General features: G+C 44.7%; 1 protein-coding gene across 1 annotated transcript; it reads left to right on the top strand.

The window, feature by feature from the left end:
- Nucleotides 1–215: 215 nt before the first annotated feature.
- On the top strand, nucleotides 216–13,543 carry LOC311362608 (cytosolic 5'-nucleotidase 1A-like). Its single transcript, XM_084482484.1, has 7 exons — nucleotides 216–407; nucleotides 8,149–8,309; nucleotides 9,006–9,170; nucleotides 9,824–9,947; nucleotides 11,414–11,536; nucleotides 11,901–12,085; nucleotides 12,895–13,543. The coding sequence occupies exons 2-7, from the start codon at nucleotides 8,190–8,192 to the stop codon at nucleotides 13,273–13,275; spliced, it is 1,098 nt and encodes a 365-aa protein (XP_084338610.1). The 5' UTR covers nucleotides 216–407; nucleotides 8,149–8,189; the 3' UTR covers nucleotides 13,276–13,543.
- The last annotated feature ends 9,077 nt before the right edge of the window (nucleotides 13,544–22,620 follow it).

Here is a 22,620-nt window from a genome sequence, read left to right as displayed (position 1 = left end):
GCAATCCCATCTCCAGAAAGAAGACTACCGAACTACCAACTACCGATCACGATCACCGTTTGGACGATCACCGTCTGGACAATCAACGCTTGCTTTTTATTTGGGTGGCCTGAGGGAGGGAGAAGCGGGAAACAAAAGCTTAACCCAATAAGCGCCTGGTTGCATGAGACGAGAACAAACCAGCGAAGCGCTCTACTCTGGTGCCACCTGGCGGTCATTAATTATATAGCTTTCGTTTCTCGAGAAACAAAACTCTTGCCATTTAAAGGTACCATGAGGAAATAGAGCAGATCCACTTGTGTGTCCGTTCTTCCCTTGACTACACAATCTTAAAACAACATAAAATGACTTCAGAGACACAAAGATAAAGAATGCACATAGGTTGCTGAGAATGTTTCTGTGATTAGGTAAGAACTTGTCTGATCAATTGCGTTTATGTATCTAAAATAAAAATCGGTTTCAAGTAGGTTCTTGCATGGTAGCATTTCAAATAATACAGGGACTATAAGCACAGCATTGTATGCTTGTGCAGACAGTGAAAATATGAATAATTGGAATGAACTGTCTCTTTTATATAGAACCAATGCAAAGCAAACTGGTCTTTAGAAGAACAGTCTAAACTCACCTGAATTACTATAATCTGTTGACATCACATGCAATGTTGAGACTTTCTTAGTTTAAAGTAAATATAATCAGGCGAATGATGGGTTCTGTTGCCATGTACCCTCATGTAACTTATCAAGGTCCTTGTCACAACATTCTCTACTTCTGTACAAGACACTGTGCATGGATGTCACTCACATTCTTATTGTGGGAGTAACATGCATTGCTATGCGTGGTTGTTATGATCAAAAATGTTTTTGTCTTTGATGGGAGTTAGGTTAAGTGTTAACTATGCATTGTTTGTTTTAACCGTGTGCATGTGCTGGTAAATTTCCACTCTGCTGTTTACGTGTTTATTTGGCTTCACTCTGATCTGTTTACCCTGAAATGTCTTGAAGGTTTTCTCTCAGTGGACGTTCTCAAGCTGCGGAAAGTAACTCTAGTCCAGGGGCTCCCAAACCTTTTCACCTCAATACCCAAAAGAGAAATTTGGTGTCTACCGGGACCCAAACGTACATAAATGCATCATGAATTTCCATAACATCTACGTTCAGGTACTGATAAAGACTACAAAGAACAAAGAACTATGATTTAAAATATAGATGAAACGTATTTATTTAATTTGACAAATTCTGGTTGTCCTGCCAAAATGAGATCACAAATTTCTGTGTAAAATAAATTCAAAAACGAACAGCAGCTTGCCCTTGCTCATCGATACAGTAAACCAATGTAAGTGATGTTGAATTATAAGCAATAGACCTCTGAAGAATAAGTCCCGCCTCCGAGGCTCCAGATTCCCTCTGTCAAATGTCTATTGAGAATGAGGAGTTGTCGTCACGGCACAGAGCCACCCCCCCTTCCTGCCATGTTGGAAGGTACGCCCCTCAGAGTGCAGTCAGTCAAAGTGCTATAATTGCACGCTGCAGGGCCGTGGAGGTAGAACTAGAGCAACTCGCGTCAACAGTGAAAATGGATCAGCGTCTTTTGACAGCAGTGGTTTCCGCGGTGCTTATGCTTACATAATATCAGAGAATATCCGCGTCAGTTCGGCCGCGGCGCAATTAATGAATAAAGATCATAAACGTCATAAACTGAATGGCTGTACAAGTGTTCTGAGACACGGCTGCGAACCGGCAACTTTCAAAAAAGTAGTGCCGGTTTGGTTCCGTTCCGTGCCGTGCCGCTGCCGTATCCAGTGGAATAGCCTACATTGACTATAATGGCTTCTAATGTCTTTGGCGAACGTTTTTATTGCCATGCTGCTTCCGTGACGGTTCTGGTGGAAATTGCCCTTCACTCAACATTCCGAAAATATCTATCATGTCGGATAACCCAGATTTTGCGATTGGGTGCTCGTTGATGAGGTTCTTAGAACACTACGGCAGACAGGATCATCTTGGCCGATTTTTGTCGATGAGATGAGTCGATGAGAGTGTGTTCTCTGCATTTTCACTTGGACCCTTTTCCTTTGCCTTATTCTTCTCCATTTATTTATTTATTTATTTCTATCTCGTAATGTCTCCTGCGTCTCAATGTTGCGTATTTCCTCATCTGTCTCTATGCCGCTCTGACAACGTTGCCCCTGGCAACCGATAGCCGTGGATGCCATCATGGCGGACGGGCTCAAACCCCTCCCCAAAAATCACGTGACTCCTCATTCTCAATGGGAAATAACATGGGGTTTTTGAATGATCGTACATAACAAACTCTGCAGGTGGTGAAGACACCTACACACTTTTTCCATCTAGTTTCGACTGGGCTTTTGGATTTTTGGTGCCGTTAAATTAGCATTAATAATAGTTTACTACTTTAACGGCACCGACAATCCAAAAACCCAGTCGAAACTAGATGGAAAAAGTGTGTAGTTCAAAATGTGACGCAGCTTTTACTTCTTTGCCACCTGCAGAGTTTGTTATGTATATTAAAAAATATATACAAATAAAAACTTATTCTTATTCAGGAGGTCTATGTCAATGACATGACGCCCGGCCCACTCCAACCTGAAGCTACCCCGGCCTGTAATTATGGTGTGTTCAAGAGGCCTCGTACACCAACCGCACAAGTTGCTCTTGTGACTTAATTCCCTGGGTTGTAGCACTTACAGTGTTCTCGTTTGTCTTTGGATCTGGGTTATTGTTAGCTACATTAGCCTCTTTAGCAAACCAGCTCGAAAACAAACAAAACAACTTTACATTGTATTGCACAGCAAGACCGTGCAATGGATAAACCGGTGACCGGATTAAAGCAGCAATGTCATCGACATTAAAACGACCAAAGTGGCACAAATACAAAGAAAATACATCTCATTATGGGCACAGCCATCTTTGTTTGACGAATCATATGGTCAACCTCACTGAACTTGGTGGACTCTCAGAATCATGAGTGGGACCGACGAAAAGGGGGCGTGCCTCGGTGAAAAGCTGGGAGATTTCCCACTTTGCAACTTGTGCGGGTGGTGTACGAGCAGTGGTGTAGTCTACGTGATACGCAGGTATACGCCGTATACCCATTAAGAAAGCTCCAGCATTTCCGTATGCCAACTTAGAAATACGCATTGACACGTATCAATTTCGATAGTGGCGGAAATTCTGTTAATTTTATGAATGAAAGTATGACAGTTCTGTCACAGAACGTACATACTTTCATTCATAAATTCAACCTGTGCTCTGTCAACCTCAGCTCGACTAATATATCATGAATCAACTCTCCTTACTACTGGCGTGCAGGTTTGAGTGACAAGTCTGATGGCCCTCCCTCGCCCCTAATTACTATTGGACAGGCTATTGTTTTTACTATATACTATTGTTTTTAGCATTTAGCTTCTACCGGGAGTACACCCGGATATGTAGCATTAGCAAGCACCTAGCTTCTAGGCATATAAACGGTGGTCCCCACAGACAAACGCCCAATATATAGAACAATCATATTTCCAATCAATCATTTTAGCGCACGTGGTACAAGAAATAAACGTTTAAGCTTGACATTGTGTTTCTAGTTTAAATATTGACATTGTGCTCTGCAACGTCCGCAATGGTTAGCTTTGTGATAGCCACGCTTGTGGCGGTGTCATAGAGTGTCATTGATAATAACAATAACAATAATATGTCTTAGAACAGTTGCTGATATGTTTTATTTATCTTAATTTATTATTTAAGTATTTTTGTATGGGAAACATAGCCTACATGTTTTTATTTAGTATCCTCATCATTCTCATCGTCATCCGCTTATCCGGGTTCGGGTCGCGGGGGCAGCAGCTCAAGCAGGGGGCCCCAGACTTCCCTTTCCTGGGCCACATTGACCAGCTCTGACGGGGGGATCCCGAGGCGTTCCCAGGCCAGTGTTGAGATATAATCTCTCCACCTAGTCCTGGGTCTTCCCCGGGGTCTCCTCCCCACTGGTCGTGCCTGGAACACCTCCCAAGGGAGGCGTCCAGTGGGCATCCTTACCAGATGCCCGAACCACCTCAACTGACTCCTTTCTAAGCAAAGGAGCAGCGGCTCTAATCCGAGTTCCTCCTGGATGACTGAACTTCTCACCCTATCCCTAAGGGAGAAGCCAGCCACCCTCCTGAGAAAACTAATCTCGGCTGCTTGTATCCGCAATCTCGTCCTTTCGGTCATCACCCATCCCTCATGACCATAGGTGAGGGTAGGAACGAAGATCAACCGGTAGATCGCGAGCTTTGCCTTGCGGCTCAGCTCTCTTTTCGTCACAACAGTGCGGTAAAGCGAACGCAATACCGCCCCCGCTGCTCCGATTCTCCGGCCAATCTCACGCTCCATCATACCCTCACTCGTGAACAAGACCCAGAGATACTTGAACTCCTTCACTTGGGCCAAGGACTCATTTCCTACCCGGAGAAGGCAATCCACCGGTTTCCTGCTAAGAGTCATGGCCTCAGATTTAGTGGTGCTGATCCTCATCCCAGCCGCTTCACACTCGGCCGCCAGCCGATCCAGTGAGTGCTGAAGGTCACAGGCCGATGATGCCATCAGGACCACATCATCTGCAAAGAGCAGTGATGAGATCCTCAGATCACCGAACTGCAACCCCTCCCCACCACGACTACGCCTCGATATCCTGTCCATGAATATCACAAACAGGATTGGTGACAAGGCGCAGCCCTGGTGGAGGCCAACACCCACCGGGAACGGAACAGCGTGTGTATGCCCATCCGGGAGTATGCCGGATGGGCATACTCCCAAGCCCCCTCCAGGATCCTTGCGAGAGTGAAGAGCTGGTCCGTAGTTCCACGTCCAGGGCGGAAACCGCATTGTTCCTCTTCAATCTGAGGTTCGACAATCGGCCGAACCCTCCTTTCCAGCACCTTAGAGTAGACTTTCCCAGGGAGGCTGAGAAGTGTGATACCCCGGTAATTGGCACACACTCTCTGGTCCCCCTTTTTGAACAGGGGAACCACCACCCCGGTTTGCCACTCCTTTGGCACTGTACCAGACTCCCACGCAATGTTGAATAGGCGTGTCAACCATGACAGCCCCTCAACACCCAGAGCTTTTAGCATTTCTGGCTGGATCTCATCAATCCCTGGGGCTTTGCCACTGCGGAGATGTTTAACTACCTCAGTGACTTCCACCAGGGAAATTGACGACGAACCACCATCAACCTTGAGCTCTGCCTCCATCATAGAGGGCGTGTTAGTTGGATTCAGGAGTTCCTCAAAGTGTTCCTTCCAACGTTCGACTACCTCCTCAGTCGAGGTCAACAGAGTCCCACCCTTACTGTACACAGCTTGGATGTTTCCCCGTTTCCCCCTTCTGAGGTGTCGGATGGTCTTCCAGAAACACTTTGGTGCCGACCGAAAGTCCTTCTCCATGTCCTCTCCGAACTTCTCCCACACCCGCTGCTTAGCCTCTGACACGGCAGCGGCTACCGAACGTTCCCAATTCACCCGCACTACCCGTTTGGGCTTACCAGGTCTGTGCAGACTCTTCCCCCATTCCCTGATCCAACTCACCACCAGATGGTGGTCGGTTGACAGTTCCGCCCCTCTCTTCACCCGAGTGTCCAAAACATAAGGCCTCAGATCAGCTGACACGATCACGAAATCGATCATCGATCTTCGGCCTAGGGTACTCTGGTACCAGGTACACTTATGAGCACCCTTATGTTCAAACATGGTGTTCGTTATGGACAATCCATGACTAGCACAGAAGTCCAGTAACAAACGACCACTCGGGTTTAGATCAGGGAGGCCGTTCCTCCCCACCACGCCTCTCCAGGTGTCTCCATCGTTGCCCACGTGGGCGTTGAAGTCTCCCAGGAAAACTACGGAATCCCCTACCGGAGCCCCATACAGGACTCCATTCAGGGTCTCCAAGAAGGCCGAGTACTCTGAACTGCTGTTCGGTGCATACGCACAAACAACAGTCAGAGTTTTCCCCCCCACCACCCTTAGGCGTAGGGAGGCGACCCTCTCGTCCACCGGGGTAAACTCCAACACCGCGGCGCTCAGCCGGGGATTTATGAGTATCCCCACACCCGCCCGGCGCCTCACGCCCTGGGCAACTCCAGAGAAGAATAGAGTCCAACCCCTATCCAGGAGTACGGTTCCAGAGCTGAGACTGTGCGTAGAGGTAAGCCCCACCAGATCTAACTGGTAGCGCTCCACCTCCCTCACAAGCTCCGGTTCCTTTGCCCACAGTGAGGTGACGTTCCACGTCCCCAGAGCCAGCTTCTGCCACTCGGGTCTGGTCCGTCGGGACCCCTGACTTTCACTGCCACCCATGTGGCAACGCACCCGACCCCAGCGGGTCTCCCTGCAGGTGGTGGGCCCACAGGGTGAAGAGGGGGTGGTGCCACATAGCGCCACCAGGTGCCACCAGGCGCTCGCCAGCGAGCCCTCCGTCTGGGCCTGGCTCCAGACGGGGGCCCGGGCTTCCTCCGGGCAGGGTCTCTCCTTCTCTTTCTTGCATATTCATTGGGGTCTTGTGAACCATTCTTAGTCTGGCCCCTCACCTGAGACCACTCTGCCATGGGAGACCCTACCAGGAGCACATGGCTCCAGACAACACAGCCCTCAGGTTCACAGGGACACGCAAACCTCTCCACCACGAGAGGTGACGGTTCCAGGAGAGTAGTGCTAGTATTTTCGCATTTATTGTTTCTTATATAGGGTATTTTATTTTATTGAGTTGTAATTGTTTGACAAATTACCAACTCTTTTTCTTGTCTCTAAAACTCTAAAATTTTATTGCACAGGACAGACTCAAGCATCCCGTCGCCGTCTCCTTCGCACATTAGTATCGCGCCAGGCTGGTGACATATACAGTAATACAGTGTTTATATAGCCAACAAGTATTTATTTATTGATTCTTTATAGTTTATTTGATGCTAGTGCCTAATGGTAATTTTAATTTGACTGTTTAATGTCCTAGAAACTGATGACAATAGTTGCGACAGTGAGTGTGAGTGAGTGTGGTGGTGGTAGGACGGGTGTGGAAGAGGCTAGGAGGGAATCACAGTATACCCACTACAAAAAACTAGACTACACCACTGTGTACGAGGCATCTCAAACACACCATTAGCTATACATAGTTGACTTTATGCGTTTCGTGTGAATTAGTTCACAAATCCTGTGTTTCTGCTATTGTTATTGGAATGATTTGTGTGTGTTATGTATTAGGAAGGTTGAATTCGATTTTTTGTAATACAGTAACAAAAAAGTTTGTGTGTGTGTGCGTGCGTTCGTGTGTGCGCGTGTTATTATTTTTTTATGTTGTCTTTAAAATCCCCACTACACCACTGGTTGTATCTGTTTCATAAAGAGTGGAACTGTCTGTGCAAACATCTTTTAGTTTTCGTGAACCCATCATACCAGCATTGCAAGGTGTGTTGGAAAATGCCACACAAGGAAACACCTCTGCATTCCTGCTACAAGTTACCCTTCCCTCGCCAGGGAAGCCTCAAAATGTTGACAGACTTGTTATATTGAATGTAGTTTCATTCTTACTAAGCATAGCTAAGCATGGCACCCTCATGTAACTTATCAAGGTCCTTGTCAAAACTTTATTACAAGACACTGTGCATGGATGTCACTCGCATGTCTTTTAATTATCAAGAATGTTTTTGTCTCTGATGGGCGTTTCCAGTGTTCATTATGTATTGTTTGTTTTAACCGCATGCATGTGCTGGTAAATTTCCACTCTGCTGTTCAGGTGTTTATGTGTTCAACACTGCTGCAGAATCTGAACAATTAACCTAGATCCCTACATTGATTAGATATTGGTTTATTTCGGTATCTGGAAGTTCGGCTGGCTAGGAAATATACACATAAACTAAGGTGCCTTTTGAAGGCCACCACAGTTAACACAGTTTTGTTGTAATTAAGTTACTTTTGTAATCAACATGACACTTTTTTTTTTGTCTGGTGGCTCCAAGAGATGCGCACGGACAGATTTGGTAATGACACAGCCAATAACCTATTTGTGAAAGCAAATAAAAAATATGGGCCCCAAAGGTTTACCTGGGTAAATTTGAACCTGTAGGCGTGGCTCATTTACCATTCCGCCTACCTCCTATATATAGTTTGTATGAGGAGAAGGTGAGGCGAACGCAGGAGATTAAGGATGAGCCGCAACACTGGTCCCAAGCAGACGGTCGCAGAACAGGAGTTGGTGAGAAACGAGAACAGTACCATGGAGGAGAATGCATCCAAACCCCAAATTCCCATTCGGAAACCCAAATCAGTAAGTAGGCCTATCATTTGCTTCTTTTAGATAGGCTGTGAGGACTGTAGGACCGAATATATCTATATAACATAGGCTATTTAAGAATTGTGGCTCAGGAGGCTCAGGAGACCGGTTGACTGGTAACCGGAAGGTTGCTAGTTCGATCGCTACTCTTCGAGTGTCGAGGTGTCCCTGAGCGAGCTGCTTTACTGCGTAGTCGATAAACTTTGTCGGTGGCCTGTTTTTTAATATTAACGCCGTAAAAATACCAATATCTCCTTTCCTTTCATGAAGGTTGGTCAGGAGTAACCTATGCTAAAGGAGGCTTAAAGGATGCATCAAGGCTCCTTTCCTAAGCATTTTTAGAATTCTAACCACCTTTCCTCCAAGTACTTCCGGGTCATCTCCTTAGGAAAGGAAATTTCCTATGCAAAAAAGACTATTCGTAGAGGCCCCAGACATCATCACACACTCAAGGAGTTTGGCAACATGGAGCACCAGCTCATGTATCATTGTCTACAAACTTTGACAAAACCACCCTGTGTCCATGTTATGAAGGGGCCCAAAAAAAGTCACCTGGGTATTGTGTAGCATTGACATTGTTCCACACATATAAAGGGTGCACTACAAGCAGTAGCACTTCATGCCGGTGGCGCTGGGTCCAGCAGCTTCAAAAGCCTCTCTTACCTGCCTCTCTCTATCCAACCTCCCAAGCCCAAGCCGGAGAACGCGGTCACCATCGCCGTGTCCCCCAGGGTGCTCTTCCACATGGAAAAGGAGCAGCAGATCCACGAGACGCAGGGCTTGGAGGAGTTCCAGGTGGAGCACGAGACGGAGACGGAGCCCTTGCGCCCCGGACCCGCCTTCCCATTCGTCAAGGTCCGTTAAAGTAGCCCACTGCATGTGTGCTGCACACCCCTGCGCCACCCCGGGGGCGGTTCAAATGTATACTGTGTCGTCTACCGTTTTCCATCACGCAATAACATGTGGCAACAAGCTCTTCCTGTTAGGTCTGCCCAGGCCATTGTGGACCCCCCCCCCTCTCATGCAAGACCACAAACCCTGTTTGTGGGCTGAGGTTTAGTGGTACTAGGTAGTGGGACTTCAAGTGACTCATATAGACCCATGAAGATCTTGCAGCCTTCAACTGGGAATAAATGACAGAATAAAAACCATAAGGCTACATAAATATAGTCCACATTCAACGTTTTTACACTGCCAAATATGCTGTCTTATGCACACCTTTTTCGCAACACGGTCCACGCATTTACACTGCCCGGGGAAACCAAGAAAGCCCGCTCTGTGAAGACGGGGGAATTTACCCCCTCGGTTTTACACAGGCAACTTGAGATAAGACGGTGAAATTGCCGGGCGTGCCAAGCCGCGACCGAACCGTCTTGGCAGTGTAAAAACGCCTATTGACTGACACACCCACACCACCAAACCCCTACACAGACTGAGACTGAGCTATGCACCTAACGCCCCCCAGGGTTTGAACGGATTTGTGTTTTGTTTCTGGGTGTCGTCGGCAGGCTCTGGAGGCAGTGAACGTTCGCCTGAGGGAGCTGTACCCCGACAGTGAGGAGCTCTTCAACGTGGTGCTTATGACCAGCAACCACGCCCAAGAGAGACTCATCAACACCATCAACCATCACCGTGAGTGACCGATGGAGAAATACACTATATACAAAATATATGTATCTGTTACTCTTTCCATTATGAAGAGATGTTGACATGTTGTTGCACTTTAAGGGTGCCATGACATCCAGCAACCAGGTGTGGTGTGATTAGCCGTTACAAGCCATTTTGGAAATCAGCCCCTTGAGACATCACAGGTGTGTGTGTCCACCTAGATGTGTGACGGATAGATGAGCAACGTTCGCTACAGTCCACTGGGTAGGCTGATAGACTGATCTATCCAGCACACATCTAGGTGGACATGCCCACTTTCAGATTTCCAAAACGGGTTGTAACGGCTAATCACACCACACCTGGTGGCATGTCATGGCACCGTTAAGTAGGGTCCTTGAAAAAATGGAATAATCTCTATCGAACATGTGGGTGGACAAATTCAAGTTGATATTGTTTTGTGTGAGGTGCAACAAGGCATTAAGGCAGAAGCATGGTTCTGGTAACTGCCGTCGAAATATCAGACAATATTTATTATTAGATCAAATATTATCGATGTTACGCAGGCACACATAAGGCTGGCTGGGGAGGTGACTCTGTACTCTCTGGTACAGCTGGAGTCCCCCATTCCAACAGTGGGGCTGACCCCATGACCCACTGCCTAACACGCACACACTCGGCAAAGATGTAATGAGTCAAGCCACTTCTGCATTGAAGTGAAGCGAACACCAGGGGCGCTATAGACCATAGAAATAAGAGTGAAAGGATAGTTGACAACCACTCCTCATGCACTTTCAGTGTTGGTATTGGTTAATAAGTTACTAAGTAGTATGTTAAATCAATTGATGAATCAATCTGATGGCATGTGAGCTCTAGATCTAGATCTGTGTGACCGGTTGTTTCACTATGTGTTTAGACCCAATCTTGTTGCTTGGGTCGAGGATCTGAGGGTGCAATCTGTCTGTATTGGAAACGACCTGAGAGGCAGAACAACTGCAAACGTAATATGGCTGACCATCGATTGGTAGGGACAAAAATGAAAACTAGACAAAAATACTAGGCATTCACACGGACGCAAAACCAGACTACTCTCGTGTTGGGGGACCTGTGGGCATAAGTGACTGTACCAAGGCGGTTTGTACTCATGGCCAGACTCGTCTAAAATGCTGTCGTCTTGGTGCTGCCCCAGCCAATTGAATCGGAGGTCTGATAAAACATCCCAACGTACACGCAAACAAAATTATTCCTGTAGCCGGTGGGTAGACGCGCTAAAACGTCCTGTCCGGACACCAGCGTGCTTGAACAAAGTGTCTGTCAAAGTTTCAAATCAAACCTGGGTAGTAGACTGGCCACTGTATGAATACATTTGTTAAAATCATCTTCTGAAACCTCAATCTTGTTACACTTGAATGAGTTTCTCTCCGAGTCCGGCCGTTTATGTAATATATTTCGACATTGTAGTTGTTCACTTTGGTTTCTTCTTCTTTTTTTAGAGTTGGTCATTGAGCCCTTGTTCATGACTGGAGGAAAAAGTCCTATTGACTACCTAAAGGCCGATCACACCAACCTTTACCTGTCTGCCGACTCAACCAAAGTTGGAGAGGCACTGGAAGAAGGTACGTTGCTATGAATGAACTGTGTGGGGTGTTCAACATGGACAGTTATTGACAATTCAAGTTAGTGTTGTTGATATGTAGTTCTCTTAGCTGGACTTTTAATTGTAATGCATAATATCGCCAGCAGATGGCCCCAAGTGGTACCTTCCAAATATTTGTATGCATAAGCTACAACGCCCATTTTCATTACACAACACGTGGACTTAAAAGTAATTTAGTACAATGATCTAATCAATGTTTCAGATTTTCATTCATACATTTTCATTCCCCTGTGCAGTTTTTGGTCGCAATTGGCTTTTTAGCAAAGAGTTGATTTGATCAATTAGACAAATCTATGTGTGATTGTTCCGCGCCTCTCCACCAGGGATCGCTGCGGCCACCATGTTGGCGCCGGACAACATGACGGAGGTGTCGGAGGCCCAGCTGCGCGTGGCCTTTGACGGCGACGCAGTCCTCTTCTCCGACGAGTCCCACAAGGTCTACACGGCCCAGGGACTCGACAAGTTTTTGGAGCACGAGAAGGCCCATGAAACAGAGTTAATGGGACATGTATGGCCGAGAGATATATTCAGTACCTATTTTATTAATCCTGAACATGTGCTGCATGTCATGGGCACAAATAATCACAAAGCAGAATTGATTAGATTTTTTTTTTAATGATTATCGTCAGTATTATTCGATATGAACACTGAAATATTAATAGTCTAATCATGTAACTTTGAAAAAAGGTAAAGTTTCCCAGATTTGCGGTTTCAAGCTGGCTCATACTCTCTCTGAGCCTCACCCACTCACCCAAATTAAATCAAATTTAAGAATTAACATGAGATTCCTCAACGCTGTTGAACCTCGAACAATGAACCTAGTCTCCTAGAGCCTTGAAGTTAGTGTACATAATAAAATGTCTTTAGTGCGCATATTGTCGCTTGAGCAAAGTTTCCCTCGGACGGTAGTGCATCTCATGAATCATTCTTGAAAACATTCGACACGAACCCTCACTGGTTTAATCCAAGTTAATGAAAATGTTGACACTGCTGTTGATAACCACTTAAATGGAGCACTCTATAGCGCGTACGATTTTGGTTAGATTCCCACCACTTTTTCCACTGCAGTTTGTTACAAACAATATTTAGGTTAAGGTCTACATTTAAAAATGGTTAAGTGTATCTTTTAGGTTAGAGATGGTTAAGTTTAGGTAGTAAGTTGGAGATGGTTTAGTAAAAGTATAACGTTAGAGGTGGTTCAGTTAAAGGCTAATTTTGAATAAAATATTTTAGCATATTAAATATATATGTACAACAAATATACATTGATCCCAGAATTATGGTTTCAGAAGCGAACTTTTTCTCTGCTTTTCCCAGGGGCCGTTGAAGGGATTCCTGGAGGCTTTGGGGAAGCTGCAGAAGAAGTTCTATGCCAAAGGCCAGCGGATGAAGTGTCCTATTCGCACTTACTTGGTGACTGCTCGTGGTGGAGACAGTTCAGGGACCCGGGCTCTAAACACTCTTCGATCGTGGGGCCTGGAGACCAACGAGGCTTATTTCCTGGACGGGGCCCCAAAAGGGCCGGTGCTGGAGAAAATTCGGCCCCACATCTTTTTTGATGATCAGATGTTCCACGTGGAGGGAGCAGTGCAGCTGGGGACAGTTGCATGTCACGTGCCATATAATCATTTCCAAATTTTTGTAGACAAACAAAATCTTCCGGGTGGCAGAAAGCGAGTGGCTTCCTCTAACCTGTAGGAGTGGGAGACACAAGAATGTTGTTAGATTAAACTATATTTTGTGGCAGCAAAAAAATATCTCCCCGTCAAGGCCAACAGCAGAGTAGCCTACGAAAAGAATAGACTAATATGAATGCTACAAATATTAAAACACAATTGATTAAGCCTAGGCCGACATATGCTGTATCAGTCCTAATCCTGAATGCACCGTGCGTACATTTTTTCACAGCATTTTCCCCCCTGAAATAATTCCATATTACAAAAATAAAAAATTGCTTGTGTCTGTGTGACAACTGTGTGCTGATTTCTGAAACATGCTTTGCGCAGCAAAGAGAGCAGACATTCTCTGATTCCGCATAGGGTTTCATTGCACTCTCTAGTCTATAATCTTTGGTATAAACATAAAAAATGCAATGTTCCATTCATTCATTATCATTCAAACGCAGAGGCATTGACATGGCTGTTGCTGGTCTAGATCCTGCCCATATTGTTGGGCAGGGGTATGATGGTGCGGGCAATGTAAAAGGCATGCATTGCAGCACAGTTTCCTGCAGCAGTCTATGTTCACTGCAGAAACCACGCGTTTGTGCACTCCACTAAGGTCAGGGATGTTCGTAACTGTCTAAACAGTCCAATAAATAGTGAACTTCATCACAGCCTCACCAAAGTGCCTACAGTGCTTTATGGCAAACAATCACAACAAAAACGCCTGCAGAAATTTGCCGACACCCACTGGTCTCAGCATGATTCATGTGCTACAGTATTGCCGCTTTTCCACCGCCAGTACCAGCTCGACTCGACTCGCCACGCCTTTTTTGCGTTTCCATTGGCAAAAAAAGTACCTGGTACCCAGTACTGGGCTGTAAATGGGAATAATCACTCAAAGTTAAGTTGTGTCCGGCGTGGTTGGAGTCCACGAACCCGCTCCCGAGCGGGACACTGATCAGCGTTTCGCCGTGTGTGTGTCGCTCCTTTCCGCTTTTTATTTTATTTTATTTCCCATCATAACCTTTCCCAGGAATCAGGAAATAGTCTTGATCAGATTCAGATTTCCTGGGAATCGCGTCTCCTGTGATTAAAACCAAATGACGACCCGACCATGGTAGAGAGGTTCTTTTCTACGACCCGCCCACATTGAAGAGGTACTTTTTTAGATGGAAACGTGCCTGGAACCGAGTCGAGTCGAGGCGAGTTGAGTCGAGTCGAGCTGATACTGTCGGTGGAAAAGCGGCATATGTCTTCTGTCATTGATCACTATGAGGACATTTTAACCACGATGGTTGAATTAAAATCAGAGGGAGCCAGCATGCCCAGAATGAGCCCAGAATCTTATTGGCATCCATTTCGGCGTCTTGCGCTCGCCATCCACTCAAAATGTAACGTTAGCCTACTCTTTGGCCGGCCCGCAAGCCCAAACAAGTGTGTGCGGCGTGTGTTACTAGTTGTTGCAACAGCATGTGAAAAAACTACAAAGTTTGCTAGGCCAAAAAGAACGTTAATCTCGCGCAAAAAAAAATTTGACGCCGTTAAAATGGGTTTGCGTTAACGCCGTCAATAACACGTGACAGCACTAGTTTTAAAGCATTGTTGCTCTTCTTAAATACTGAATAAATGAGCCAAGATGATGTACAGTATATGCATTTTTTTAATGGGATTTAGTTTAGATGGCTACATTGTTAGCATAAAGCAATCTTGTTTAACAAGGTCAACTGACACTTACAATGATAGTCACTAGCCCCATTATGTTATCAAGGATTGTAAATGCACATGGGGAAACTGATAAACTGATAAATTACTTTCACAATTCACAATTCACCAAAAAATGTAAATTCTGTTTAGCCTAATGCAAAAAAGGGGGTCATCCCTATGTTCCCCGGGTCTGACATATGGGGGAGTAGTCTTTGTGGACGCAGCCTGCAACAGGGGCAACACGCTCCTTGCACTCTCCTTGCACCAGGCGTTATAAAGCCGGCTTTTTCCTGCTTGTTGTTGTTATTGCTAAATGGATCCTGTAGTCGCAAGGACAGTGTTGCCCCTGTACGTGTACAGCAGTCGTCCAATTCTTAAATCCATTAAATCCATTCTTAAATCCCCCGCTGCCGGCCGGCTTTTTGACATTTCCACGGCGGGTTGTATCACAAAGACCATTTCATTGGACAGAGTCCAAGTAGCGGCACACTAATGTATTTGCATAACCGCGATCTGATTGGCTGACAGACCCGTCGCTTCCCGGAAAGTTTTTGACGCAGGCCATGGAGCCGACTTGACGGACGGACCCACGTCGTTTCTCAATACCAAGTACGCGGACTTGGAAGTACGTACTTGGCAAGTCCGGACTTCGAAGTACAGACTTCCGAGAACGCGAGTACGCACCAGCGGACTCGATGACGTCACCACCTCAGCTCTGTTAACTGCTTTACGGCCTCATGTAGGCATACTGAACAATATAAACAAATTATATAAAACTAAACCCAAGCCTCTTTCATTTTAAAATAGTATGTTAATATTTTGAATTAATATAAATGAAAAGATATGCTTGTCATGTGTATTTATATACACACAACTTTTTATATGTAGGGTACAGATGCGCGTGCCTAACTGCCTATGTAGTTGGAAAGTAGGCTATTATAACAAATAATAATAATAACAACGAATGAGCGAGAAATTACACAGATTAGAATAGAAAAACACACACACACGATCGGATGGATCCGACCGGGATTTTCTTTGCCGTTGCGATGGGTTTCAGCAACGTATACAATATAAACAAATTATATAAAACAAAACCCCAGCCTCTTTCATTTTAAAATAGTATGTCAATATTTTGAATGAATAGGCCTTACATTTGCATTATATATGTAAAATGTTCCTATATATAGCCTATTATTATAGCTTACATACTAATATTTTAAAACATGGGAAAGCGAAATGCATCCTGGGATATTTAACGGTCCCAAGTCTACACGAGTCACCTCCGATGCATCCTCGGTAGAACGGCCTCATTGAGAACGCATCGAGAACACTTCCGGGTTTTACGACATGTAACACATTTCAGCCATAATATTCTCCCATAGCCACAGTACCGAGTACTATAACTAATAAGCTGTAACACTTGCGCATAGCCACAAGGGGGCGGCAGCTGATCATACATAGATGAAGGGGGCGGGCTTTTAAAGCCACAGAACACGCCCACCTCTACCTGCCTATTTAACTCGGACTCCGCCATCTTAGAATCAGAATCTCTCGGTGGCGTATCCTAGATGCCAAGCTTAGAGACGCTCCGCGCGTGTTATATACCATTCCTCTCCTTTTGTTTCATAGACGATAGACAATAGACCAAAACCTTAACCAAATAAAGTGAGTTAAAAGCGATTCTGTCTCGGCGGCCTTTCCTGGACTAAAATATCATAACAGACAGTACTCGCGTACTTGGAATTGGAACAGTACTTGGGCTACCATGACGTTTCACGAGAACGAGTACAGACGAGAACGCGAATTGAGAAACAGCTAATGAGATACGGAGGTTGACGGAGGTAGTGTGCACGAGACATCAGGGTGAGGGTTATGATTAGGGTTAGGTTTAGGGTTAGGAGTCAGCGTGTGAGTTTGCCTGACAGGCTGCCTGTCCAATCCTAGCACTTGAGGCAGAACTTTTTCCGGATTCCGCCTACGAAAAACAGTCGCGACCGGGGAACATAGGACCCGGGGAACATAGGTACGCTCCCCAACAAATCTGTTTGACAAGGTGAGAGCATATCAATTAAGTTGCAGCTGATTTTATGACCCGTACAGCTGCTTTCAGAGCCAGTGCAGCTGGCCCCACCACACTAGCAGTTGCAGCAGTAGCAGCTGCTCCCAGATCAGCTAATCACACCACACCTGGTGGCATGTCATGGCACCTTTAAAGTCTGCTGGTTTGTCACTCATGGGCCGTTTCTCAATACCAAGTACGCAGAGTTCAGACTTGCAGACTTGGAAGTTTAAACTTGGCAAGTTCGAACTTCCAAGTACAAACTTCAGACGACGGGAGGGCTCACCTGCAATTGGAACAGCAGCGAACTCGATGACGTCACCACCTCAACTCGTCTGTTATCTGTGCTATGGCCTCATGGGGCATATACTACTGAACGATATAAACAAATTCTATAAAACAAAACCCCAGCCTCTTTCATTTTAAAATAGTATGCAAATATTTTTAATTAATAGGCCTACATTTTTGTTATATTTTTAAAATGTTCCTATATAGCTTATTATTATAGCTTACTTAATATATTTTAAAAAATAGGCCTCCATATGTATACGGTATACTAGGTATGTTTTTGACAGATGTCGTGCGTGTCGTGTGTATGAGCTATACACATGGAACGCACATCTGTACCCTACATATAAAAAGTCAGTGAAAAAAAGAAAAAAAGATTGTAGGCGTTATTGTTGGAGAGTATTGCTATAAGAATTACGAACGAGTGAATCTTGTCCGCCTCCACCATAGTACACTCTGATACTATGCTGAGGAATGCATTCTAGGATATTCCACACAAGTCACCTCCGATGCATCCTCGATGGAATGGCCAGTTTAATGGTGCAATCCATTTGTTTGGTACGCCCACCATCCCAGTCGGATCTCCCAGCTTTCTTGCGGCATTGATGCATTGCGGCATTCAGGGCATGCCTCCTTTTCTTTAGGGATATCAAGCTCCCACTGGGGCTTCTGATGAGTACACAGAGTCGCGAAAGATCCCTGTGACGAACGAAGATGGCTGCGCCCGTAGTTAATAAAATTGAGATGTATTTTCTTTCTCTTTGTTCCACGTTGGTGTCTTTAATGTCGATGTACACTGCTCTTACACACATTGCTGCTTTAATCCGGTCACCAATGTATGCATTGCACGGTCTTGCTGTGTGTGCAATACAATGTAAAGTTTTGTTTTTGAGCTGGTTTGCTAAAGAGCCTAATGTTGCTAACAACAATGACTAGCCTGCTACTACTGCTGCTACCTCCAGGCGTCCATCATTCTCCCACTCGTCGCACACAAAAGACTATTGGAACACTTTTAAGGTCATTACGTCAGCAGTACCAGCACAAAAGGCCAAATGGATAGCAGCATCAGAACATATCCAGAACACTTCCGGGTCGTTCGACTGTACTTGACTTGATGCAAACTTTGAATTGGAACAGTACTTGGGCTACGACGACTGATGACGTTTCACAAGAATGCAAGTATACAAGTACAGAAAAGAACGCAAATTGAGAAACGGCAATACTCTCCTGTTGGTTTAAGCTACCCTCCGTTCCAGGTTACCTTCAGTCAAAGCTGTTGGTAGTTTGACCTCACCTGGACACGCATGCACCATATACTCTACACACCCATTGCTTCACTTCTGATGACCAACGTTCATTCTTTAAAGGAGCATTTCAACGGTGGAGACATGAATCTGTATTGAAAGTGGGTCATATATGTAGTCGAATAGTAACATCAATTTCTAATTTGGTGCCTTCTTGACGAGAAAAGGCAGACAGTGACTTTTTGGCGCTTGTGGATTGAAGACGACAACTCCAATGCCAATCAGCATTCACTCCCTGAGGGACGTAACATAACAGCCAATCAGTGTTCACTCCCTGCAGTCCAGAGAGAATCGCAGCAGGAGGAAAATGAGTTTGCGGACTCCCGGAGCTCTATATCTAAATAATATAATATAATATAATATATAGGTATCTATATAATATAATAATATAATATCACGGCCAAAAGCTGTGTGCGCCTCCGGATGATATTATGAATTAAAGAATGCGTCGGGTTCTCGGACGTCTCTGTTACTTCCACAAGTAAAGACTCGTAGTGGGGGTTATCTCGGCCAGAGTCCTGCACGGGTTCGGGTACCCGACGGGTGACCCAGACAATTTGGATGAAACGTGTGAAAAATAATGTAGGTACTGTGTCGGACACGGGTGCGGATTCGGTCGGACGCCTGAACAGAGCGGGTTGGTCGCAGGTTTCACGTTTGCGAGCGAGACTTCTCCGGTGCTGGACATGTTATTCAGGAGCGGAGGAGTCAACTAAAACCGTCCACAGTGGATGATGTGCTTTTTTTGCACAGCAATCTAAAGCACCACGCCAAACACCAGATAGTGTAATTCCCCGGCGTTCCATCTAATGTGTCTAATTTTCCTTCTGGTGAGGGTTGGGCGTCGGTATCAATTTATAGCGGGTGGGTCGGAATGCGTTTTAAGTATTGCAGGTACGGACGGGTGCGGGTTTGTAAAATAAGACCCGTGTATTGGTGGAGAAGGAATTGGGGGAAGAAACTTTGGCTTTGACTCTCTGAAGTCCAGATTGAACCGCGACTTCTATATAGATTTTCCAGTTCGTTTTATGACAACATTTATGTACGTTGAAAAGAAAATTATGATCCTACAGTTCGCAGATCTCGTAAATGCAGCAAGTTTCGTCCTGAATGAAGGCAAGGCAAGGCAAGGCAACTTTATTTATATAGCACTTTTCATACACAAGGCAGACTCAAAGTGCTTCACATATAAACATTGTCATACAATAAAATAAAATAATAGATAAGTAAAAAGTCAAATAGATAGAAAATAAAGGCAAAGTTAAAAAAAAACATTTTAGAAAGGCAGAGTTAATAAAAATGAAGCACAATAAAGGTACTGGATGTGGGCGGGGCTGAACCGTCCAATACGGATGTGGACGGGGTTGGACGACCAACTCCGCCCAGCGCCGTCGTATAGGGGGGAAAGGTTATGACAATTATAAGGGCCCACAGCCCGCTAGGGCCCACACACAGCCCCCAGTAGCCTCTATGACAAAATGATTATGTATACACTGAACTAATATATATTCATACGAATGAATCCGAATTAAAACAAAGCCACAAATCATACAATATTCAAATTTTAATAATTTCAATAATCCCCTTGGCCCCTTCTTAAAAAATGGTTTGGTCCACACCGCGGTTCGTTCTTCCCAGGGACGTGCACACTCAGGAGTTTTGAGGGGCAGGTGCCGAATTGTTGACGTGGGGGGGGGGGGGGGGGGGGGAGGGGGTTGGATCGCGGACGAGCGCTATTGCGGGCGCGATTGTTGAGGGTGGATCGCGGACGAGCGCTATTGTTAACGGGGGGTTGGATCGCGGACGAGCGCTATTGCGGGCGCGATTGTTGACGGGGGGAGGGGGTTGGATCGCGGACGAGCGCTATTGTTAACGGGGGGTTGGATCGCGGACGAGCGCTATTGCGGGCGCGATTGTTGAAGAACACTCTTTTAATACGAGGCAAAAATGTGCACGTGCCTGGTTCTTCCCATGGTTCTTCCTCATCGGAAGTGAGTGAGCGATGAGACTTACAGTGAACAAACAAGCCAATTTAAACTTTAGTTGAGATTAGATTAGGCTTGTTGTTGTTTTTGATATTTGTTTTACAACAACGTATTCCATGTGCTCTTTGTTTCACTTGCACATTTAAGTTAAATGCTACATATTTACCTGTGGACTATCTTGAGCCAGGACACTTTGTTTTTTGCATATCAGTGCCTGATTGTTAAATACAATAAAATACCCACACCTATTTGTTGAGTGATTAATTGAAAATGTATTTGCAATCAGAGGTGTAATAACGTGTTGCAAATCAGGGAAATCAGAATAAGACAATTAATATTACATAATTTACATAATAATACTCTGACTTGTTAAGTCGTTAAATGTAAAAAGGGAAACAAATTGGGTGTATTACACCAGGCACCGTCAAGAACACTGAAAAACAAGAACATTTAAGGTGGCAATGAATGGGGGAGAGGGGCCCACACCGATATTCTTTCAGGGGGCCCAGAATTCCTAGCAACTGCCCTGACTCCGCCTTCCCGCAGGCCGCAGCCGTTAGTACTTGGAAGATTCAGGAGTTTTATTTGTCACACGTATACAGTGAAATGAAAAAGGGACTGCTGCCTGGCGGTCGTTCATTATATAGCTTTCGTTTCTCGAGAAACGAATCTCTTGCCATTTAAAGGTACCATGAGGAAATAGAGCAGAACCACTTGTGTGTTTGTCTTGTGTGACTGCACAACCTTAAACCCTGTCTATGCCTAAAACCACATAACATGACTACAGAGACATAAAGCTAAAGAATGCTTACAGGTGGCTGAGAATGTTGGTGTGATTAGATAATAACTTGTCTGATCAATTGCATTAATATATCAAAAATAAAAATCGGTTTCAAGTAGATTCTTACATGGTAGCATTTCAAATAATACAGGGACTATAAGCACATCACTGTGTGCTTGTGCAGACAGGAAAGATGAATAATTGGAGTGAACCGTCACTATCTTTTTTATATAGAACCAATGCACAGCATGGTCCCATGGAGGAACAGTCTAAACTCGCCTGGAATAACTATAATCTGTTTAAATCAATCGCAAGGGCATGAAATAAAATAATGACAAAATATAAATACTATATATTAACACATGCAATGTTGAGACTTTCTTAGTATAAAGTAAATATAATCAGGCGGATGCTGGGTTCTGTTGGGAGTTGTAACTTATCAACGTTGTCACTCACATTCTTATTGTGGGAGTAACATGCATTGCTATGCGTGATTGTTATGATCAAAAATGTTTTTGTCTTTCATGGGAGTTTAGTTAAGTGTTAACTATGCATTGTTTTTTTTAACCGTGTGCATGCAAGGTAAATTTCCACTCTGCTGTTTACTTGTGTTTATTTGGCTTTGCTCTGATTTGTTTACCCTGAAATGTCTTGAAGGTTTTCTCTCAGTGGACGTTCTCAAGCTGTGGAAAGTAACTCTAGTCCAGGGGCTCCCAAACCTTTTCACCTCAATACCCAAAAGAGAAATTTGGTGTCTACTGGGACCCTACCTTCAGTCAGAGCTGTGATTAGCTTGACCTCACCTCAACATACATGAACCATATACTCAACACACATTGCTTCACTACTGATGATCCATGTTCATTCTTTAATGATAGTGGTTGTTTTTTGGTTTCTTCAGAAGATAAGAAGGAAATAAATATCCCTTGAACAGCTGTTTGTGTGAACTCTGTTTGTGTCACTCTTTCACAGAAGAGGATTCGGACATTGTTAAGGATTGTGCAATATTTTCCACAGAATGATTGAGGTTTATGTGGTTGAATCTAGTTATTATTAAAGTTAAGTCATTATTAAATCAATTACCAGCCCATCTTTAGTTTACATTGATACATCAATTCATATACTGTACAAAGTTAAATAATGGGTACATAAATTACATTAGGTTTTAATTGTGTAAAGTCCCGTTTCTCAGCCAGTTGCATTATCGACCCCGCCTACAACAAAGCAAGACATGACAATAATTATAAAAATACAC

Source organism: Micromesistius poutassou, assembly GCF_964030765.1.
Source record: "Micromesistius poutassou genome assembly, chromosome: 17".
NCBI classification, from domain to species: Eukaryota; Metazoa; Chordata; class Actinopteri; order Gadiformes; family Gadidae; genus Micromesistius; species Micromesistius poutassou.
The sequence above is the reverse complement of the archived record's forward strand: the minus strand, read 5'-3'. Positions and strand labels throughout refer to the sequence as shown.

Bases quoted from the DNA above. Each gene is read 5' to 3' on its own strand.
- LOC311362608 (XM_084482484.1), top strand. From the start codon at position 8,190: ATGAGCCGCAACACTGGTCCCAAGCAGACGGTCGCAGAACAGGAGTTG. The intron at 9,171-9,823 runs GTCCGTTAAAGT...TGTCGTCGGCAG, and splicing joins CCGCCTTCCCATTCGTCAAG to GCTCTGGAGGCAGTGAACGT. The intron at 12,086-12,894 runs GTATGGCCGAGA...TGCTTTTCCCAG, and splicing joins AAACAGAGTTAATGGGACAT to GGGCCGTTGAAGGGATTCCT.